The sequence below is a fragment of the Aulostomus chinensis genome, chromosome 9, assembly GCF_037954235.1.
Source record: "Aulostomus chinensis isolate RoL2024-O1b breed Wild chromosome 9, RoL_Achi_v1.0, whole genome shotgun sequence".
NCBI lineage: Eukaryota > Metazoa > Chordata > Actinopteri > Syngnathiformes > Aulostomidae > Aulostomus > Aulostomus chinensis.
In genome coordinates, this window is record NC_141328.1 from 25,588,740 (window position 1) to 25,611,543 (window position 22,804).

Consider the following 22,804-nt stretch of genomic DNA (forward strand, 5'->3'; position numbering starts at 1 on the left):
ACCAGTCCATCACAGCGCCAACACATACAGACAGACAACCATTGGCTCTCACAGTCACACCTACGGTCAATTAAGAGTCTGGATTAACCTGGTCCCCTCTTGATGTCTTTGGACTGTGGGAAGAAGCCGGAGCACCAGAGAGAACCCACACAGGAACAGGGAGAACATGGAGACTCACCCAGAAAGATCCCGTGCTCCAGCAGGGGATCGAACCTGGAATCTTCTTGCTGTGTGGCCACAGTGCTGACAACTATTAGTATGTATTTTTTGTATGTAGTATTTTTATGAGTGTATGAGATTATTTTGTAAGATAATCTTAACAAATTAACACTTTTATTATTTCTGAAAATTAAATGCAGCTGTTAGGGTACAAAGCGACTAAAATTAATAGATCAAATGGATTCAACTACATCCATTTGACTGCCGAGTCAAAAAGCTCCAGAACAAACTAGGAAGGCCATTTTGATCTCAGACAGAAAATTCTTCACAGTTTGGTTGTGAAATGTGTCTCCAAAATGAGATTTCATCAAATATGTAAACTTGTCTTCATAAAAACAAACCGCCTATTCTGCTTGTCAGACTGAACAAAAGGAAATACTTGATAAGAGAAACAAAGGAGCCAAGACTGTGCCGCCCCCCCCCCCCCCCCCCCACCCCGGACGCCCTCAGAAACACAGACAGCCGTTGTGAGTTTAACTTGCAAAAACAATGCAAATAAATAAATGAATAAAATGAAAGAGCGTGAGACTGTTTAAAACTTCTTTAATGGTTCAGTTGGTATAGGTTTGGAAGCTTTAGGTCAAGACATCGTCAGCAGCCGTACAAAATAAATCCAACTAATCAATGTTCATAATGTTCACTGGAAAACAAAAACAAAGCTACCCCCCCTCCCAAAAACAAACAAACAAACAAATAAACCCTCTAAGGATGCTTTGATCGTAGTCAACAGCATGCTGAAAATCAAAACTGGTAGCAATAATGATTTCTCTCTCTCTCTCTCTCCCTCGCTCTCACACACACACACACACACACACACACACACACACAAACACTCATCCCAACATGAACAAAGGCTGCAGAACAACCTCCATACGTAAAATGTACAGTAAGACACCTTTTAGAGGAAAGAAAAAAACAAAACAATGCATAGACAAATAAAGAATGTTTTAAAACAGAAGTAAACATAAAAAGACAAATGTCTTTGTCATAGGCGAGACCGATCTGTTGGCTGTTTACATCGATGATTGCTAAGGACATTCAAACAGGAGTTATTGCCAACAAGATATCATAATAACACCCATAGAAAAATTATATCCATCCTTTTTTTTTTTTTTCTTCTGAAACATTTACAAACTAAAAAGGTCATTGTGGCAAGTCTCCAAAGATCCTTGAATGAACATTAAAAACCACGACGAGGCAGACATGCTTGGCTTCAAAACATTACACTTATTTTAAGTTATACGAGTGAACAAACTGTACTTAAAACACATTAAATATAGAGCATGTCACTAGAAAAAAAACATGGTTGTTAAATATTCATTCGAGTTATTCCAGTTGAGTCGATGAACACAGATATTTTGCTTTTCAAAAATCACTCAAGGAATAAGAACGAGTCACAACCAAACGTAGAATCTCTGTGCTAAATATCAAGATGTACTTTTTGCAAATATCCCGTTGATAGTAGTGCAAGCGATACAGTACAGTCAGAGATAGCACACAGTTCTTCTGTTTGGCTTCTTTTGTTTAGTGACAGCGAGTTAAAAAGGAGAGTTTTAAATTATTTTAGTCACTGGACATCCAGGAGTGACTCGTGTTAAACTATCTACTGATGATGTGTCTGAAGATCAGGGATTCAATTCAGGAAAACAATAAATTACAACTGTTTTTTTTTTTTTAATCAAATTTCTTAATATGCTAATTTTATCTTACAGATTAAAAACAAAACAAAACAACTAAAACAACAGATACAATTGGCACAATCAATTCATGGTTGTATTTTCCCAACTATCTATACAATAAAAAGGTTTTTTTTTGTTGTCGTTTTCATGTGACGTAAGTGTGTGTTTGGGGAGAATGTACACCGGCGGATATCAGTCTCCGAATTCAGACGCGTTCCTCGTGTGTTTCGCTCTCGACGGTTCTAAATAAAGCAGCAGAACAACAAGCGGGGCCTCGTTTATAAAACTCAACAATACTTTGTGCCTTGCATGTTCCATTCATAAACCCAAACTATTCATTCCCCTAATTAAACTTGACGGATTGATGGCAGGACCGTTGTGTCCGCGCACACATCAATCACATTAAAACAGAGAAGCGGGAGTGTGAAGTAAAAGCTTTATGCCACGGACTACAATCGCTTTGTTCACATTTCGAATTGAAATCTGTTTGACGGCGGCGGCTGGCGGCGCTAGTGTAAACCAGCGGCGTTGTTGCGGAGCGAATCGGCGGCGTCACCAACGACGTCCAGCTCATGTTTAGAGTTCATGACTGATAACAGGTACAGAAGCTTGATAAACAGCGAGAGAAAACATTAGAATGTTTCACTTTATTGTAGAACTCTGCTGTCAGCACCTGTAGATGCATGAGTGACACATACAGCTTTCATAAGTTTATAAAGAGGCCCCCCCCACAGCAGCCGTATTGATGTGACAGCCAAATCAAAACTAATTTCAGCTCGCTGAGCGGAAATCTCTCAGCTCTCTGCCCCAACCCCACCCGTCACCTCACCGGCTGCTCGGCTTCCATCTACTGCCTCCAGGTGCCTTCATCCAACCACCTCAGCAGATATGACAAGTAACACTGCCTAAAGTATTCACACAGACAAAGATTATAAAAACAAAACCAGCCCCCCCAACAAATAATAAGAAAAAAAACAAAAACAAAAACTACATTTGATATTCATCCACACGATGTGTGAGTGTTTTCACTGACAGCCTTGATGCCAAGGCTTCAACCCACAGTGACCCACTTGAGTGCATCTCAGGTGAATGGTGTGCTGGCTTGTATGAGGAGGGAGTCGGGGCGGAAAAGGTCAGGGGGCGAGCGAGGCAGCGGCCCTTCCTCTTCTGTCCCTTCCAGGTGCCCCTCCTCTCCTGAGCTCATCAGTGTTGTGTTTGTGGCGTTTGAGTTGCTGTGGACCGTGGGGAGAGGTGGGACAGGGCCGGATGCAGTGAGGCGGGGTGGCCGGCCCAGGGTCACTGTCGTCGATCCTCTGTCTCTGACCGTGAGAACGCCATCACCACGTCCTCTGCACCTGTCGATCGAAGACAGGACTGGTCAGAGAATTAATATGAGCTCTAACCTATGAGGGATAATCTCCCTGTTGGCCGATGAGTCGGACGGCCGCACGTGAGAAGTGTTTTTTTTATTTTTTTTCCCCTGGCACAACAGAAGGTATAAACTAAAAATGAGCTCCATGCTCAAGTGTTTGTTGTCCTCCATCAACACCAGATTGGTGTGTGCAGGTGAATGTAATCCACTGTTAGGTTCACCTGTAGGAAGCCATCGCCTGCCACCACAACACTGTGACGGCAGATACTGGAACGCAGCGAGTGGCTCGCTGACAGCGGCATCCTGTTCCGCCGTGATAACACTCAGATCTGAGGTTTCAATCCTGTCAGTCTCTCCTCCTGCTGCCGCTCAGGCACTGAGGTAGACAACTGAGTAAACACCAGGGATTCCAGTTGAGGATACTGATGCTGCAAAGCTGAGCAATAAAAACCATCAACTGGCTCAAAAGAAGAATGTAGACGGTCTGTTTCTTTTATTCACCCCCAGGCTTGTCCCTGTGACCCCAGTGACACAACTGAATGTCGTCAGCTGGCTTTTGTCTCACATGATATCATTCATTGCTGTCTGTGATTCATCAGGCTGCCCACACCTGGTGACACACTTGTTCCTCCGGTACCAATCCTACTGGAGTAAAATTGAATAAAATACACCAATGACTCACAAATACAACTGTGTGACAACATCGTAATGGTCTCGTGTGCGCTATTCAGTCTGCAGACCCCATAAACTGAGAAAAATAAAAAGCATTCAGATCTCTCTTGTGCTGTCAGCCTGGTTAAATGTAATTACCTCTTCATAACAGAAGAAAACTGAGGGAAATACAGGAGTTTCTTCTCTGATATTTTTGGTCTCCAACTGTCTCCATGAAAAGGGAAAATTAGCAGCTGGGCTGATCAAGTCCTGAAATAAAGACGTCTGACGAGCTACCGTCACATAAATGTCATCAACAGCAAACGCCGCACCTTGACAGCGGGCCGAGAAGAAACCAGTAGCCTGCCAATGGATGCGGTAAAAAGCCAAGTGTTTGCCACAGCCCTCAAGTGCTTGTTAGATTTAATTATTGCGGGGACGAAAGTAGGCCAGACACTGAGCTTCCCCGCATGTTTGGATGGACCCTCCTCATCAGACAGCAGCAAATCTCTATGGGGATAATAATTAGCATGTTTCTACGCTGTTTTACGCTGGTTGGCCTTTTTTGAGAAATTGGGGGGGGGGGGGGGGGGGGGTCTTTTAAAATGAACTTTGAAGTGCAAAGCCCCATGGGAGCTCATTGGCCCAGCAAATGAACCAAATGAGGTTATGGCAAAGCACAAGGTGATGGGCAACAGTGGCAATCGGAGAGGAAACCAGAGAGAAATGTGCGTTTAATACCATAAATCTCCTTGACTCTGTGACAGCATGCAGGGATAATGATGCTTGAACAGGAGACAATTATGTAATACCTCACAACAGAAGCCCGGCCTGACTGGAACGCTACTGTTCATGATGAAATGTTGGTGCAGGAACTTGACATCTGAATCATTTTATGGAGGTGTGAAGAGTTCACCTCTGTGGGAGAGGCCGCGAAGAGGAAGGACACAAGACGCTACGTGAGCTGAATCTTCCACAGGCGCGCTCAAAGAATACAGGAAGATATCAAGTGCATGCTGGGAAAGGTAAGGGCCAGCAACCTGGGCGGGGCATATTTGTGAGTACTTTTCCTCAGAGCCATGTTCAGACCTCACCCAGTCACAACAAACACACACACACACACACACACACACACACACACACACACACACACACACACACACCCTTAATACAATATACTAACACAAAGAAGCTCGAGCCAACAAGACGGAAACGTCAGGGTCCTTAAAACAGTTGCCTAGCAACAGATAGTGGATGGCAGGCTGCTGTCTGTGAGCAAACAGCTTTTGCAGCTCAGTGTCCAGCTGCTCTCTGGCTCCTCCCCCTACTGAGCCCTGATATGCTCCTTAGCCCACACGGGGGTGAACAGAGCAGCTCTGGACGCTGGATTACATGAATAACACCGCTAACAGGCATGTCATCCCATTTCCCCTCAATGAGGTAAAAGGACAATCAGACACTCAGTTTTCAATGAAATAAATCAGGTTATTTAGAAATCAGAGTCAACAAATATTAGTCAGTAGCACCACCAGTGTTAATCTACCAAAAGCAGCCAAGAGCGAGAAATAAATGTTTCCCAATGAATCAATATGTTAGCACGCAAATGTAAAAGACCTCAGGACCAGAGAACTGTCCCGTCCAATTAAACTCTCACAGATGAGGCGCCGAGTTATCCATCAGAAGAGCAACGCAAATCAAGGTCACAATCTGTGCCGGGTCAGATTAGAGGATTAAGACCCCCCTCAACACAACACTGGGTGTCTGTAGTCCACTTCAACAAGTTGAGACCAACAAACACTGCAGGTGCACTTTTCCCATATCAATTCTCTCTTTTCACACCGGAGAAGAGAATCAAATCTGAGATCGCTTGAGTGTCAGTTCCCTCTTTAAAAAAGAAAATATGTGATAATAATATTCCTGTGAAACCCAATTTTCCGGGGTATTTACATCAGTTTGTCTTGATTAAAAAGTATCAAACAATGTTCGCAGTTGCAATCAAATCTGTGTTGAGGAAATGCAAAAAGTACGTAACATGCAAATGAGATTCCGCTGAGACTAAGAAGTGTGTGTTTGTATGCGCAACAGTTTGTTCTTTATTTGACACACACACACACACACACACACAAACTGATATTTCATTCAGAGATTTAATGAGCTTTGAAGTGAAAGCTAATTATTTTCTGAGTCATTTATGTCTTCCAGATGGATTTAATGATTTTGACATTTTACACGAGATGCAGGAGATGGATTCATTTAAAAGGAAGTAGGCTTTGAGGGAGCAGGTCCAGAACTGAAGATTGGTTTGGATGAACTTTTAGTTTCTGTTTCTGAGGGAGTTGAGGACGTTAGACAGGAAAGTAGCTGACTAAGAACATCTGAGCTGGAACCAGTTGATACAAAACTGTCCTTGAATATTCGCATCAACAACAAAACATAACTTTTGACCTATTTAAGAGAGAGAGATGAACGTCCTGTTTCAGTACACAAAGTACCTGTGATTCACTCTGCAGTGAGGAAGAGGATGATCGATCGCACTCTGCCCTGACAAACAAAGGCAGGTCCTTCCTCTGTGTCACGTTGTTTTTTTATCAGGGAAAGCCGGGATTGTAACGCAGACAAAAAGAAATAAGATAGCGCACTGACTGCAGGAGGCCGTGTTGATATCTGAAACAAGCGGCCATATTTGTGCACGAGAGGACGTGGCTGACAGAAAGAGATTGGAATATCTCACTCTGGTGCTGTAATTAGCACTCCAGCTTGCCTGCAGGCCCCCTAATGACACCTGCTCCAATCTACCGCTGCAGCATGCCGCAACAACACCAAAGCCCACGGGGAAGCTTCGCTTTCTTGGGACATGTGAGGTTGCTATAGCAACTCTGTTACTTGTCTTCTGCTTTGTTGAGGCCCTCAGATGTCCTTCTGGTTTCAGGAGGAGAAAACTTTCATATCAGACAGGATCGTAGGACACCATCTGCATTATATGTTGCTTTGACAACGGACAATTTTTAAATTGACATGATGTAAGTTATTAGCAAGGCTGCAGTTATGGACCTTGAGAAGACAAAACAACAGCCTGAAGATAACCTGTCTAGAAACTGACTGAGAGGCTGTCGTATGAGGTTCGTGTTCCCACAAGAACAGCAAATTCCACCAGGAGCCCCTAAAATTCAGACCTGAATTCGCGCAAGTTCTCTTTTTTATCTCCAGTAAAGAAACTAGAATTTACACACACATTCCTACGCAGCCACTATCCTCCGCTTCCCTGCACTGCCAAAACTCAGCAAAGTCAAAGGTTGTTTCAAAAGCAAGATAGAAAAAAAACAACAAAAAAAACCACTCCAAGCTCCAGAGCCTGTGGGGGAGAAATTCCTTTTTGGCCTGAATAAAATTGAAAAAAAAAACAACCAAAAAAAAAAACACACCACACAACTGAATTTGCATGTATGGTAATTAGGCAATTATAACCATCTCAAATGCAAATGTGGTGGCCAGTAGACTTTAAAGGAATCGGAGTTGCAACCCCTGAGTTGATTTCTTCAGACGGAGAAGCTTTGACAGCTAACCAGAAGGAGACAATAACTCAGCGTTGGAGCAACATTTACAATCAGTGGGATCTGATGTGACGCAGGAAAATAACATTTCTGGATTCATTAGATCAATAGACTTATCATAATATGCCAAGCTGACAGGAGCAGTGATGCTATCTACTCTCACACTAGCTTCAGTGCGCTGCTCCTCTATTCAACACTTCCTGAATACACCCGGCCCCGACGCTGAATAATCATCTCAGCGTGTCTCCATTTCGGCATCGCGCCCTCTAAGCATGCCGCCACTTGGACGACTGGGCTGTATTTAACACGACACCACCCCGCCTTACTGGGACACCTTGAGGACACGGCTATCAGGTCATCGTGCCTCTGCATTTTCTATGGATTGGCTTCATATTCAAGAGGGTCAGATCTGTGGCTGGGGCTCATCTGATTCCCTGTGGTTGCGCTTCCAGCTTATCAGTGGTAAACAAGGTAGACGGCGCAGGTGATGAGATTCTATAAACATTTAAAGAAGATGAAAAGGAGTACACTTTTCTCTTGACATGCTGAAAGGGATGAGTCATCCCCTCCAAGTTATCATTACTCTTTAAAACAGTTGGCTGAGCTGCAACTATAAATAAAAAAGGGCTTTTATTGCAATGTGGCAAAGAATGATTTGTTAAATGGTCCTAAAACCGCTCTGCATAAAACTACTTTCACAAAAGTTGAATCAAGGTGATTATGTCTGCATCCAAAATGAGGATCGCAAAAGAGGAAAATATTTACGTGTGAAGCGCCAAGGTCGGTGTCTGCAACAGAGCTCTATCAAACTGGCTTGTGGTCTGAAAGTGGAACTGAGGCGAACGGGCCCGCTCATGATACGAGATCAGACAAAATCACAGAAGCAAACCAGGCCTGGGGGAAAAAAAATGCCAGTGAGTCACAGAGGAAACCTGTCGTGCTAAACTGACAACTGCAGCAACCATCACATGGGAGAGAAGGTCTACTGTCGGTGTAAAGTGAGGTAACCTGGTTTGTCTTCGCCACAGCCCTCAGACACAGATTCGGTGCAATCACCACAAGAAAACTGAGAAATCCTGAATGCCCTTAGCAGCAACAGCTTGGCAATAAAAAGCTTCTGATTGTCGAGTGTTTTTTTTTTTCTTTAATTCCCCAGTCAAAATAAGATCAAACTGTGGACTCTTCACATAAATGAGCTTCCTCACGCTACCTCAAAGGAACCCGAATGTGCCAATGACTTCCAACATCTGTCCTTCAGCGCAGGGCTGAATATTTGCAAGTGATTAACACTCGGTTATCTCCACGATGCCTAATCATGGCACTTTACATGCAATGCAGACCACAAATTATTTAAACGCACACTGAGGACGTGGCGCGCTGCCAACTGACACTAAATGTGTCTGTTTTTGTGATGTATTATGCATGGTCGGCACACCTTTCACCAGTCACATTCCTCCATAATTAATGAGGCTCTTCCTAACGGTATTGATGCAGCAGAGGGACGGTTCTAAACCAGCAGGAAGACACAGAACCAGGGCATGCTGCAGACACTTACATCTGAGGAAAGAACAAATTGAGAGAAAAATAGAGCTGATCCGACATTTGGCTGCTAGTCTTTATTTTTCGTGCTTTCCTTCCTATCTGACGCTATCTATGCTTTATGTTATTATGAAGAAACGGAATATAATAATGAAATCTACACAGTCCCTGATGCAATGACCCAGATTCAGTTCTTAATGACGCATAACATACCGCAGAATGAGTCTGAATTTAACAAAATATGACAATCCGGTTTAATTCTCTGGGTCTTGCAACGAGGGCGAGAAAAACACCCAGAGAAAGAAAATCAAACATGTACAAATAAGAATCTGAACTTTTCCACCCCAGTAAATCACATATTTATCAGTCAGGGCAACACTGATTTCTCCCTTACAAGGAAAAAAAACTGACAGCAGACATGACACAACTCTCCAGGTAAATTCTGGCACTTTTCAAGTTTATGGGACTGAGCCGAGCTCTGCAAAGTTCTGCCGCAGGACGACGACAGCACTACTACCTGACAGACATGTTGGCAAAGCAGCTGACGAGTGCATTTAGGAAGAAAAATCTGGAAAAGTAGCTGCTGCTCTCTCAGGTAACTGCAGTCTTTCTCCATGCAGTATTTGGTTTATACTAGCACCATCTTGCGGTGTGCAAAAATTGTGATGAAGAAGAGGAATGGTCAAAAGCGCCCCCTGGTGATGAATTACCTTCACAGGAAATGTCATATGTCTGACCAAACCTAGTCTTATGGAGACATTAATGAACAGTAACTTGCCTTTTCATGCAGAGGCCATCGTATGAGGGAAAGTGAGTGTTTTTCCAAGAGTGCACTATGAGGATAAATCGCTCCCTTGCAGCCAGTTACACTGCTGGTTGTGAGTAATCTTAGCGAGATGGGGGAGCGCTGGTTCCGGCTCAGCGCTCCGTCAGGGCGCACACACACCAGAGGAACCATGTGTTCAGAGGGATTTTCTGCTTGCGTGCACTTCTGCAAAGTCACACCTCGAGTTGGTTGTCATAATAAAAACAAACAACAACCTCAAAACAAAACAAACAAACAAAAAAAACTATCTTAAAGTAGAAGCACACAATTATTAAACAAGGCATCCAGCTGGTGGTTGATTTACTTCAACAATATACCAAACCGCACCGGCTCAATGGATATGGAGTGTAATGAGTATTATTTATTATTTATTCATATTTTTGTTCATCTTTTTTTTCGAGGGGGGGGGGTGCTTACATTGTTCATTGTTTGTGTTTAGAGTCGATAACCCAATAAAATTTACAACTGAATTGGCAATAAAATCCAAATCACAACTCATCACAAGATTAAAACCCTAATATTCACTGTGTGTTTGGAGGAGATAAAAGAAATAGATGAATGTTATTGGAATGAAGAATAGAGTGAGCAGAATCATATTTTAACTTAATTAACATCTCGGTTTTATCACTTATTCTGAGTGCCTTCATTTGTTGGGTGAACATGCATCAAGGTGTGTAACTGGGGTCTGGTTTTTGGTTCTGTTGCCACCTTCTGGTTTACAAATGCAAATGCAGTTGTAGTTTGAGACTGTGTTGCATCTTCAGTTTGCTCAAGTCTCGAGGGTAAGATGTGGTTTTACTTCATCTCTCCCTACTGGATATTGAGACCAGCCCAGAAAACTACAACAGTGCTTGAATTTGAAAGGTTGGGCTGCTTCCATTGGCACCGTCAAACCTGCAGTCACAGAGAGACGATGAGTCGATCCTCTGTAGAGCCCTGCACAGGGACACCTCGGCTCCTCGTGTGTTGTTAAAGCTCTGGTGGTTCATTTGCGTTAAATGAAAATCAATAGCAGTGGTTAACGATCTCAGCACAGTTTTTCTGGGTTTTATGTTGTGTATCGTGGTGAGTGGTGTAAAAGAGTATGATTGAATGGATACTATGGTAAACAGCATGGACCACCAAGAAGAATACGGATCTCGAGTACAGAAAACAAAAAACAAAACAAGAGCTCAAACTGAACAAACATGTTAACTACCAATACTATTTTTGCATGTAAAAGGAGATTAATAAATCAAAACTTAAATCTTAGTCTTACCCTGGTCTATGTTGTGCTGTGGTAACTGGCTCATCTGACTGTGGACCACACCTGCGTAATTCCGGAGGAAGGCTTCTTCACTCGGTGTGAGCTGGAGAGGACAGACAAGCTCTCGTAACATGAACAGCATCACACGTAAGGAACAAAATCAAAATTCATTATTCAGGAGAGCACAAAAGATGAGGTGCAGTATCTATATCATGTTCACTGTTGGCTGTGTCAACCAACCCTTCACATCGCTTAGAACTGACACTTTAATCATATCTAATGAGTGACCGTCTTATTTTGGAGGAGCTGTCTGGTTTATTTGAATGCATAGAGAAAGCGATCAGCCAGTGGGTGAGCTGGAATGACTTCTAATCAGAGACTGAGCAGCGCATGTTTCTGTCTTCAAAGCGCCGCAGCCTGGATCTATTCCTTGGCGTGTTCCAGACAAACCAAACCACACAAGATTTTTTTTTTTTTTGATGTACTCCTTTATCTCTCGATGGGCTTTTCACACAATCAGACGCTGTGATAAAAAGCTTCTGTCTGCTCATCTGTGTGCATTTCTGCTTAAACAGAAAACCTTGGATAATGAAGCAGCGTCAGTGTAGCCTACTTGTGTTTACATTGTTAAATGAATGTGGCCACATGCATGAACGTGGTTTCAGAGATCAGATTTAAAGGAATTGTGACCTGTGGTTAAGGATGTCCACTTGTGATAGGATCAATGAGGGTGCAGGTTAATGCCGGGTCGGAACAGGGTCTTAGTCTGAGCCCCTGGAACAAATTCTCTTCAACCAAAAGGAATATTTGACCCAGTCACCTTTCCAGGAGTGGAAATGTTTGCATTTCCTCTCGCTTTACACCTCAAGTGCATTCTGTGATTAAAAACAAAAAACTTAGTGCACTGAGTTCAGATGCTCAGTACACTGTTGCACCTCTGGCTGGACTGGTGCTTCTTATGAGAACTGTCCAAATCTCACATAGTTAAACCCGTGTTTGTTGTCTGTTAATGCGCTACTGTTCTACATGCTGGCCCAGACTGGTGGACTGTTTCCCTCCTCTTCTCAGTGACAAGGACAGGGATATTTCTCTGATGCTTGGGTTTCTTCTGCAGACTGGTTTAACATGCAAGACCATACGGGAGCAAGCCTCTTCACTTTCTTCAGATAAAAATTCTTTAAAAATGAAATTAAATACAAAAATAGATCAACCATGGAAATAAACAGAATTCCATCAATTCGCTCAGGCACCGCTGACATTTAGTACATGTATGACCATCGTCTGCTGTGACATGAACACCAATGAACATGAATTGTTTTAGAGTTCAATCAAAAAAAATCTGGTGTCAAATCTATTTTTATTTCATGTTTCAGCTTTGGATGGTTTTAATGTTCTGAGGAGCACTGTTCTCACAAGTTTCAGGCTGCCATCATCTGACACCAGCTGGACAACATGTACTGCTAAAAATAAACCTACTTATTTGACAAATGTCAAAACCCATGATTATAAAATGATGGAGGAAAGACACGGTACGTACATTTGATCCCATTTTCTTTAGCATGAGCAGGACTCGCACTTTCTGTTGGATGTACATGTCTTCAGGAGACTTCCCCGGGGCCTCCTCGCGGTTCATCCCCCCTGCTCCTGTGGCTCTGCACACACAAACAAATCCATGTTACCCAAGACCTGTGAAAAACCACAGCTACACAAACACACTCGCAGTGTTCCTAGTACAAGTAGGAGTGCTGCAACTCCACGCAGCAACACAACTCATCGTTTTAACACTTGCTTGACAGCTTTCTCATTAGGGATGCAATCGTATGACAGTTTCACAGTGCAACAGTGTCTCCCGAAAATATCACGGTTTCCCACTCTGGCGGCATATATGGTAACGAAACATCATGATTCTGAGTGACAGTGATTCTAAAACTGTGAAAACATAACTGTTAATAAGTCGTAAACTTTTTTTTTTTAAAATCAATGTGTGAATTCCCTCAAACATTGAAGGAAAAGATATTTACGTTACTTGTTCACCTGAAACTTGTGATATTATCACAAAACTCTCTGGTTGTAAACTCGCAGGATATGCAGGCCCTTTACACGTCAAGATTACTAAACTTTATAACAAACAGAATGCAAGAAAATGAAGAAACCCTCAAAGTGACTGGGGGTGCACCAGCATCACATGGGTGTCAGCGGTGGGAGTTTCCTGTAAATGTTCATCGTGATGCAGTGAATCGCTTTATCATTGAGCGATTTTTTGATGCTATTGTGAAATTTCCCGTTCTTCCACAAGAGCCGTGTGGATTTCAGACACTCTGAGAAGAAACTTCAGCCCCAAAACATTCCTACAAGCCCCTCGGCCATCGGTCGGATCAAGACAAGTTATTTCAGGAAGAAAGCTACTGGCCTGCAGCCTGTACAGTAGCAGGCTGTGAGGAACCAATAGCTAGTGAGTGCGTGTCCATCCTCTTCATCAACACTCCATCCTCATCTGCAGCACTGCAGCAGGCTGCAAATAAATCGCAATAAAAGCGCAGAGCTGGAGACCCTTTGTAAGCCGTTCCAATTCACGGGACAAAAAAGAAGAGCAGATCCCCAAAACTGTAAAAGAAAACCATATTACTCTTTCACTTTACAAAAATCGCCTTTGCTTATTTCTTGTTTTTATTTTTCAAGCTCCTTGAAACTAAAGTGTGAAACTGACTTGATTTTTACCTTTCAAAGGCTTCCAGACAGCCAAGATTAGGCTGGAACTAAATATTTTTCAATAAGGACAAACGGGCTGCACCAAATGGAAAATATGGCCCACAGCAATTCTTAAACTGCAGGAAGGAACACTATTTGTTAAAGGCTCACTGTGTGTCAAAGTACCAGTTTAGATTAAATATTACGGTGCTGCAGAGAGAGTAAACAATTATCAGTTCATGGGCTGTTCAATGCAAATAGTTTTTTTTTCTTCTTTTGAATATCGTGTAGCCTGAAGGACAAATAATCATACAGTTTGTGTGACGAGCACTTCATCTGATCCCAACAGTGAAGACAGAGATCAGGAGAATTGTCTCGGCGCAGTCACAGCACAGGTTTGGCTCATCACAGCCATTAATATTGCATGGCAGTTTTCACAGGAATCTCGCCCCTGCCTGTTCCTTCCATCTCTTTTTCTCCATCTAAGTAATGACCTATTTTCACTGTCAGTCTTCAGAGATGTGAAATATAGGGGGAAAAAGGGGGGTGGGGGGGTGGGATAAGAAGGCGATAAAAGGAGCTGCCAAAGCTAATGCGGACGAAAGAATAAGGGATAGGGTTCTGCTGTGATAACACGCATGCACATCAAGGTCGCGTTACATCTCTGTTATAAAGCACCGGGGAAACAGCTCAGCTTAATATCCAGTCTAAACGTGCTAATTGAAAAAACTGAACACGAACCGACATGATTCACAGACAAGAGCAAAATAAACCTTAAAATGGATAAGAGATTAACATTTAATGAATGAGAATATCAGTATGCATGTCAGGTTTGGTTCAGCCCAAAGAATTTTTCATATAAAGCCTATGGGAGTCACAGTGACTATGATAGTTCTGGCAATTTATTTTGGCCTCTTATCTATACAAAGGACCACTAATGCATGTTGACAGGCCCTTTGATGTGGGGTTATATTTAATTGAGGAGCTGGCTCGCCATCCCCTCTTCCCAAACCCGAGGGGGGGGGGGGACAGATGAATGAGGCACCGTTGCCTGGCGTATGGGTGCCAGTGCGAGTGTGTGGATTCACCCGGATCAGAGCAGCTGGAGATCATGCTCCTGGCTATAGGTTTTTTTTTTATTATTGAAGCAACCTTAGGTGGCCGTTTACAGCACGCAACTCACATTTGCCTTCTTGCAGGCCACATCAAGAGGGAGCAGGACACTGTGGAAAGACGAGGCGAACACACGAGTTGTACACTTCAACCTGCATGTACACTTATATTGGTTCAGCAGTGACGAGTCAAAGATAAGAAGAATTTGCCATTGCCAGTTCAGTGGCTCTGTACACCTTCAGGGATTAGAGGTGATGCACACACTGGATGGGGGGTAGTGATGGAGGGAGGCTGTTGGTGGAGGCTGTGGGGGGTTGGTTTTGTCTCAGATCAGCAGCAGTGACACATTTGATCATGTTTCCAAGGTCCTTGCTTCCGAGAAATAGGAGCGATAAGACTCCAGACAGAGCTAGCTACCAGTATAAAGGTTGATAGAAACCTAGAATCATTATTTTCACTGTCTCAGAGAGCACCCCGGGATAAAAGCACGGGAGGATAAAGAGCAGAGGATGATGCGAAATAATAAAAATAAAGAGGATTACTCTAATTGCCGAAACGCCATTGCCTTGTCTTGAGATTATTTAAAGACGAGAGATTATACAACAAAGACTCATTAATATTCATGCCTATTTTTAGATTTGACAACTTAACCATTTTCATGGCTGTGACTGCTGCTAATATTTCACATTCATCTCTAGTATAAATAGACCTACTGCTTTCATGACTGAGACATTTTGATCCTTTTGCTTTTGAAGTTTGAAAACTGGCCACATTTCGTTCTATCTCTGCCCGGGCTCCAGATTGTTGTAATTTGTAATATATCCAGGCAAAAAAAAAGAAAAGAAAAAAAACAACACAAAAAAACCAAAAGCAAAAAAAAAAGCCAAAAAACAAAAACCTATCTAACCCCACTTTTACACTTATATCTTGTGTAAGAGGAAGTGCACAGAATGCCATTGGGAAAAGCTCTGTAGGAGAGAGAAACAGCCGGGAATTAAACATGAAGATGATCAGGGATGTTTTCCACTGTCATGACATGTTTGCAAGACACTAAAAAAAAAAAAAAAAAAAAGATAAAGGAAAGAAAGTCAGAGCCTCAGTAGATTTCACCTGTTCTGCAGGCTGGAGGAGCAGAAAAGCGACTAGTTTGTGCAGCAGCGGCGAGGAAGCACACAACTGTGAAAATTCCTGTTCTGGTACTCAGTGAAATGGATAACAACACAATACTGATTAACATTCTGCATATTATTATGTAACACACCGTTTCATCCATACAATTGTGTCGAACAAATGAGCTTTCCAATGGTGTTTATAATTCCAGCAATAATCCAGATGGTACTGGGATGCCTGCCGTGCAATGCCTCACTACCACAGAATCAATCTGACCAACGCCAGCAGGCCAACAGGGACTCCTGTGCAGTGGGATAATTTTATCATCATTGATTAACCTGCAGATTATTTCTAAATCTATATATGCATGTCAGGAAGTAAATCCCCCAGAACCACAGGCAAAATTAGAAAGGCTTGCTGCTCTTATGTCATAATAGCAGTGAAACGTTCAATGACAATCTTTAATTTTCTTTGTGGAATATCCTTTTTGAAAAGCTACGTCGAGCCTGCTGGGTTTATTCAAGCATTATTCTGATATCCACGCTGTTCTGTCTGAAATCATTTCAAGGGCCACAATAAGGATCCTGTCAAAGTCCTTTGTGTGTGCCTGATGTTAGGTTCTAGAGGTGGGCTGGCTCTACACTAATCCCTTAAGGGATGCTCAGCCAGGCTCAGACACATGCAGCTAATATTCCAGACATAATCAAAGGCTTTCTTTAATGCTGATCTGGGTCTACCCCCCCCCCGCCCGCGTTGGGCTCTTGTCAGTGTTGTGATGTAGGGCTGAGCCCCCCTGGGCAACCCGGCTCAACCTCAGCAAACTCAAGAAGACTGAACTGGAAAAAAAGCTCAAAGAAACAAAATATTAACACAAGGGTGATGGCTGAATCTGTACACATGGTAGAAGACGATGGAGCCTGGCACCCATGCAGAAATACACTGCAACACTCTTGTGATACCAAGGTTTTAGGTTTCTCTTTCCTCCACACATTTCTGCTTTCTGGTAGCTTGGCCGTGTGCTGGATGCGTTTAGCGCGACAGCAGTGAGCCAGTTTCACTTTTAAATGATGGAAAAGAAGTCTGTAAACTGTTCTGTGCTCAAAGTGTAACTTCACCCAGCAGGTCTGAGCCAAACACCACCTCTTAATTCAAGAAATTTTGGGGAAGGTGTTGAGAAGGGAAGGGAGGAGCTCAGCAGAGGGCGTGGATGTGTGTGTGTGAACGGTCCGTCTTTTCAAAGAGAACTTTTCCCCTCCAGATGCCCATGAAGTGGGCGCTGAAAGCGGCTAGAGCCCCAGTGATGGGCTGTTCCCATTCATCCTCTGACATGTCACTTATCCACAACTCTGGAGAGTCTGAGTTAGGTGTCCCTCTTCCTGAAGCTGGTCCCTCTGTCCCTTGTGTGGAAGACAGTTTTAATATCTAGCTTGAGAGCGTACTAATGACTTAGACCGTCTCCAGACAGGACCATTGAATAAAGCAACATCCCTCTCAATCTCATCAAGTGTCTGCACTTGGCTGTGACAGGCTACATCCCCGCACCTGCCCTGCAGCAGAAAATCATGGTAGACCCTTCCACTGTCATCTCTCTTGTGTGTGTATATAAGGGCGAAGCGGTATACGCGGTAGAGATGATATAAATTTGACCCAGGGTAGAGATTTGTCTTTGTCATGTCATCACACCTGCCTCAAAATGGCTGCAGGAGGAGTCGGTAAAATAAGGACGGTGCTACGTCCGTTATTTTGCAAGATGTGCCAAGTGACGGTGACGGCAAACAGAGGTGATATGAGCAATTTATTTTACCATCGGAAGACCAAGTACCAAGTTTGTTTGTGTTTTTTAACTTTTTTGCAATATAGAAAACATGATTTTGTACTTCTGTTACAAGTTATTTTTGTTCGTTTGCACTATTTTGCACCATAAAAAGCTGGGTTTTGATTTTGAGTTTTGAGTTCTGCACAGGCGGCATGGTGGTGCAGTGGTCAGCACTGTGGCCTCACAGCAAGAAGGTTCTGGGTTCGAGCCCTGGCTGGAGCACGGGATTTTCTGTGTAGAGTCTGCATGTTCTCCCTGTGCCTGTGTGGGTTCTCTCCAGTACCCCGCCTTCTTCCCACAGTCCAAAGACATCAAGAGGGGACCAGGTTAATCCAGACTCTAAATTAACTGTAGGCGTAGCTATGAGTGTGAATGGTTGTCTGTCTCTATGTGTTGGCCCTGCCATGGACTGCTGACCTGTCCAGGGTGAACTACGCCTCTCACCTGAAGGCTGCTGGGATAGGCTCCACCCCCCATGACCCTTATCAGGATAAGTGGTAGAAAATGGATGGTTGGATGGAGTTCTGCACAATAAATGCTCCAAAATTACATATATACACATACATACATATGTATGTGTATGTGTATATGTATGTATATATATGTATATATATATATATGTATATATATATATATATATATATATATATATATATATATATATACACACACACACACATACATACATACATACATACATATATATATATATATATCATTGTGTGTGTGTGTGTGTGTGTATGAGAGCTGAACTGAAGGATCCAGAAAGAGACAGAGCAGTGGACTTTGTTCACGATAATTGACCTGATAAGGTCAGGAATGCACAGATGGCGTCAAATTACACACCAGCATTAATTTGTTACATCCCACAATGTTCTTGTTCAAACATATGTAACATCAGATCTGATCAGAGTGGATCAGTCATGAGATCTATGAGTTTTTCATTTTTGACCGGTTCTGCTCCGTGAATCATACAACCTTCTGTCACCATCCTCTGGCTTTAATATGGACGCTGGAGGAACCGTTTGCATACAACAACAATCACTACAGATGTTACCAGTAAACATGACTTATTCATGCGTACATGTCGAACCTGGACTCCAGTGAAAATAAACAAACAGTAAAAAGAGAGACGCTGCAGTGGGTTGGCCTGTGGCTGCACATCAGAACCTGGAGCTCACTGTTGGCTTCCCAGGGGTCAGCACCAACACCAGACCCGGGTCACGCTGCCGCTCCCGTCGACATCTCTGGTTTAGAATAACACGAGTCGTAGAGACCGTTATCATTTCTGAGTGTCAAACACGAGACCATTTCAACAATCTGACTGGCCCACATGGTGCAATTAGACTTGGCTTCCAGAGACGACAGTATGCAATGTGATAGGCCCTCACATTTGTTGAGGGTCATGAAGGGCAGAGACTGGCCACAGTGCACCGTCCCAGTGACACATGGCGCAGTCCACTTGTCTGGCTTGTTGGCTCTGGTATTATCTGCTCACAAGATGCACAATGTGTGATTGTTTTACAAATCAAATTGCTCCAGAGTCCAGAGAAAGAGTAAACAAGCCTCTGAGTTGACTCCCAAACTATTGCTACGGAGTATCAGGCTGAACTCCAGAAGACCCGGAGAAGTCAATATCTTCCATGGAGAGGAAAAGCTAAGAAGGATACATAGCTTAAATTCAATCATGAGCTGCTCCAACATCCAAACCAAATGTGCGAGAAACCCAAGTAGGCTCCAAGCCGGCTGTGGCTGCCAGCTCAGCTGCCAATAACCTGGCCTGGATCTGTGGAGCAGTTGTGCCACTGCAGGTACGCACGCTCACATGCAGATGCTCTCATTTTTAATGCTGGCTAATCGTGAAACAGGGTCTATTAAAAACAACCGCAACTTCCCAAATATCAGTCACCTTGAATATTACAATATAGCTTTCTGCAAACTTCAGCAGCAGCTTGAAAACCCAACAGACAGGACAGGACTGGGACAGTCAGGCTGCCTGAACTTGCTGGAAGTCTGCATGCTGCCTTTGTGTGAAGCAGTCTCCTTACATGTACAGTGCCCACAACAATGGCTACAGTACTGGCGGACAATGGTGATGAACTGGATTGTGAAAACATGATTGATAAGTAGGTCATGTCTTGTTGTCACCACGTGAGGCATGAACTCAAACAATCCTGCTCAACTGTACAGATTTGGTCCATAGCTGGACTTCTGGGGACGATTAGAGCTAAGACCTGACAAGTCCTGACATTTATACCTCGTACTATCAGTGACCAACTTATTAAATGACCGATGTGGTGACCAAGAGCCACAAACCTGCAACAACCTGCCTGCCGTGCAAAAAAAACGGTGTTGCTGCAGCCTTCGAGCTATAGTCAGAGCACCGGTGGGAGAGGGAGGACTCAACTGATGGGACCAGCATTTCCTCCACTAGCTAGGGAGGAGAGCGCTGACTCTCTGCTGCATTAATTCCTGCAGTACACAGATTTCTCTTGACAGCAGACTGAGAGAGACTGCACAGGGCAGCGGGTCTGTCTGTGAATGCACGACAAGACCCAGAGCTCCTCGAACACTTCCGGGAGGCCAGCGATGACAACATGCTGCTGGAGACACAGACCGTACTGCTGAGTCCGCTGGACGGACAAGAACTCTACTGAATCTAGTCTGAATCTTTTTATGACGTAATGAAACAGATACTGCTGCTGTTTCCAAATACCCCCAGACACAGTATTACCATCCAACCCTTCAACCCATAATTAAATCTGGTGTATGATCTCACAACATCTTCACTCCCTTCCTCTGGATTTTTCAAAGGAGTTGAAACAGAAGCTGCTGCCTTAAGTTGTTCCCTTGGGGATGAGGCTGGAAGATTTCAAAAGCACAAGGGCGTCAAGTCGGGGCAAAAAAATTCTAATGTGGGAACAGTTATATGATCTTTGTGTTTGGAAAAACACAATACTATGCAAATGAGAATGACGCCATGCAGAAAAGATGGAGAAATGTCTGTTTGTGTGTGTGTATATATATATATATATATATATATATAAAAATATATATGAATGATAATATACACACAAAAAAACAACAACTAGCAAATGAAACATTCAACAATCAAGCAGAAAATATTTAAGCGAGATTCTTTGAAACAGTCCAAAAGACTTGCTTGTCTTCTGGAAGCATCTGTCATTTGGGCAGGATGGCCACAAAAGGATACAAGCAGGTTTATAATCAAAGTTTCGGCCCACAACGGGGCAGTCGACATGGCCTGGATAATGCTGACAGGCTGACAAGTGCTTGTGCCAACAGCGGAGCAAGAGGCTGTGAGATGATCCAGCGCTCACTCCCAAATTCTGCTTGCAGGCAGCTGATGAGGTCCCTTTGGGGCTCAAACTGCCACCGAGGAGCAGCGGGAGGCGAGGAGGGGAGGGTGACAAGGACAGGGGGCCTCATCTTGCACCAAAATCCAAGCAGCTAATGTGCAAACTTGGGTCTGCTAGTGGCCGTGCTGTGACCTCCTCAGACTGCAGCACTCATCAATACTCCGCTGCTGGAGGCAAGGTGCCAGCTCCACCACTTAGAGGGTTGTCAGCTCTCCGACATGTGGGGTAAGCGGACACTGTAAGGCAGGGTGGCACAATGCATCCGTGATGGCAGGATCCAAAAATAGAAAACTGATGAAGGAGTTGTGGGATAAGCAGATTTGAACATGCAAACCATATTAAGATGTGTTGTTGCTTTTTTTATCATGGTTTTGCAGCCTTATTAGATATTCATTATATGTCGTTGGCGGTGAATGGGACAAACAGATCTACAGGCTAACGTTACATTCAACAAAGCTGTAATAACGTAGTCATTTACGACGCTTTTCATACATTGTTGCTGTCTTCGTTGGCACAAATGAACCAAACTATAAAGCTAATTAGGCGTTAGCCGAGATTGAGTTTGTCCGTCAGTTATTCGCCGTTTATGATAGTTTGCCGCGGAGATATACGAAGAATTTAAACAACAGCGAATGGATAAATAACATCGCCTGAAGGTCAAACGCAGAAAAGTGACACCGAGGGTAGTTGTCTTTATGAGAGATGGAAAACACGTTATTGTGGAGGGTTGCAGGACGCAGGCTGGTCCAACTGTAGCAGCGCTCCTGCTAGCAAGCAGCAAAAAACCTTCCGCGCATTTTCGCTATCAATCCTGAGTCAAATCCGCCGAGGAAAATGTGCGGACGATACTCGCAGTAACTTAAAAGTTCCCTTCGTTTTAACGTTGACTAACATTTCATTTAGTCACTCCCGGACTGAACCAGCGCTACCCGGGGCAAGGCAACCAATGCTAACGAGCCGAGCTAACTCGCTAGCATGCCCGAGACAAAAGCCTGAATGAAGTTCCTATGGGTGCAAACACCATCCAGGTACCGGCATGTAAACGCCGGGATTCAAACCCCACGTACTGTTTTTCTTTTAAACAAAAAAAGAAATCCTGACAATGTTTGACTCATGAACAAAAGAAATGTAAGCTTACCCCTCCTGGTCCAGGTTTTCTTACTTCAGTGCTCTGTTTGAATGGTGTGTTGTTGTAGGAGGGCGTCCTGTTCCGGGGTCACATCCCTCCAGTCGGCAGAGATACGGCGGACTGAGTGGCTCAATGCAGCCGGGGTCCTCTTTGCTTGTTGCAGTACCGCTGCCGGCCAATAGGGGCGCCACCCGCAAAGTCACCGTCTGGCCTCTGGGGGCTCTCATAAAACTATAAATATCACCTACACACACCTCAAAAAAGACAAAAACCCGCTGCACTTCCCTTGCTCACTAGTTTTGGAAATTCAGATCACTGACTGTGGATATCTCTTAGTTTAAGAAATTTCCTATATTTGACAATTATATCTGTTTTTTTAATCGATTTCACTTATTCCCATCATACCATTGCAGATTCTTACGATTAGTTACACTGCAAGGATAGTATTACTTACAAACACCAACATTTTACTACACCTGATCAAG

General features: G+C 43.5%; 1 protein-coding gene across 1 annotated transcript; it reads right to left on the bottom strand.

The window, feature by feature from the left end:
* Nucleotides 1-751: 751 nt before the first annotated feature.
* Nucleotides 752-22,487, bottom strand: ctnnbip1 (catenin, beta interacting protein 1). Its single transcript, XM_086214571.1, has 4 exons — nucleotides 22,329-22,487; nucleotides 12,621-12,735; nucleotides 11,096-11,186; nucleotides 752-3,253 (listed from the first exon to the last, which is right to left on the bottom strand). Exons 2-4 carry the CDS (start codon nucleotides 12,714-12,716, stop codon nucleotides 3,195-3,197), a joined length of 246 nt encoding a protein of 81 aa, XP_086070697.1. The 5' UTR covers nucleotides 12,717-12,735; nucleotides 22,329-22,487; the 3' UTR covers nucleotides 752-3,194.
* Nucleotides 22,488-22,804: the final 317 nt, after the last annotated feature.

Bases quoted from the DNA above. Each gene is read 5' to 3' on its own strand.
- ctnnbip1 (XM_086214571.1), bottom strand. From the start codon at position 12,716: ATGAACCGCGAGGAGGCCCCGGGGAAGTCTCCTGAAGACATGTACATC. The intron at 11,187-12,620 runs GTACGTACCGTG...TGTCCTCTCCAG, and splicing joins TAAAGAAAATGGGATCAAAT to CTCACACCGAGTGAAGAAGC. The intron at 3,254-11,095 runs GTAAGACTAAGA...TTCGATCGACAG, and splicing joins ACAGCACAACATAGACCAGG to GTGCAGAGGACGTGGTGATG.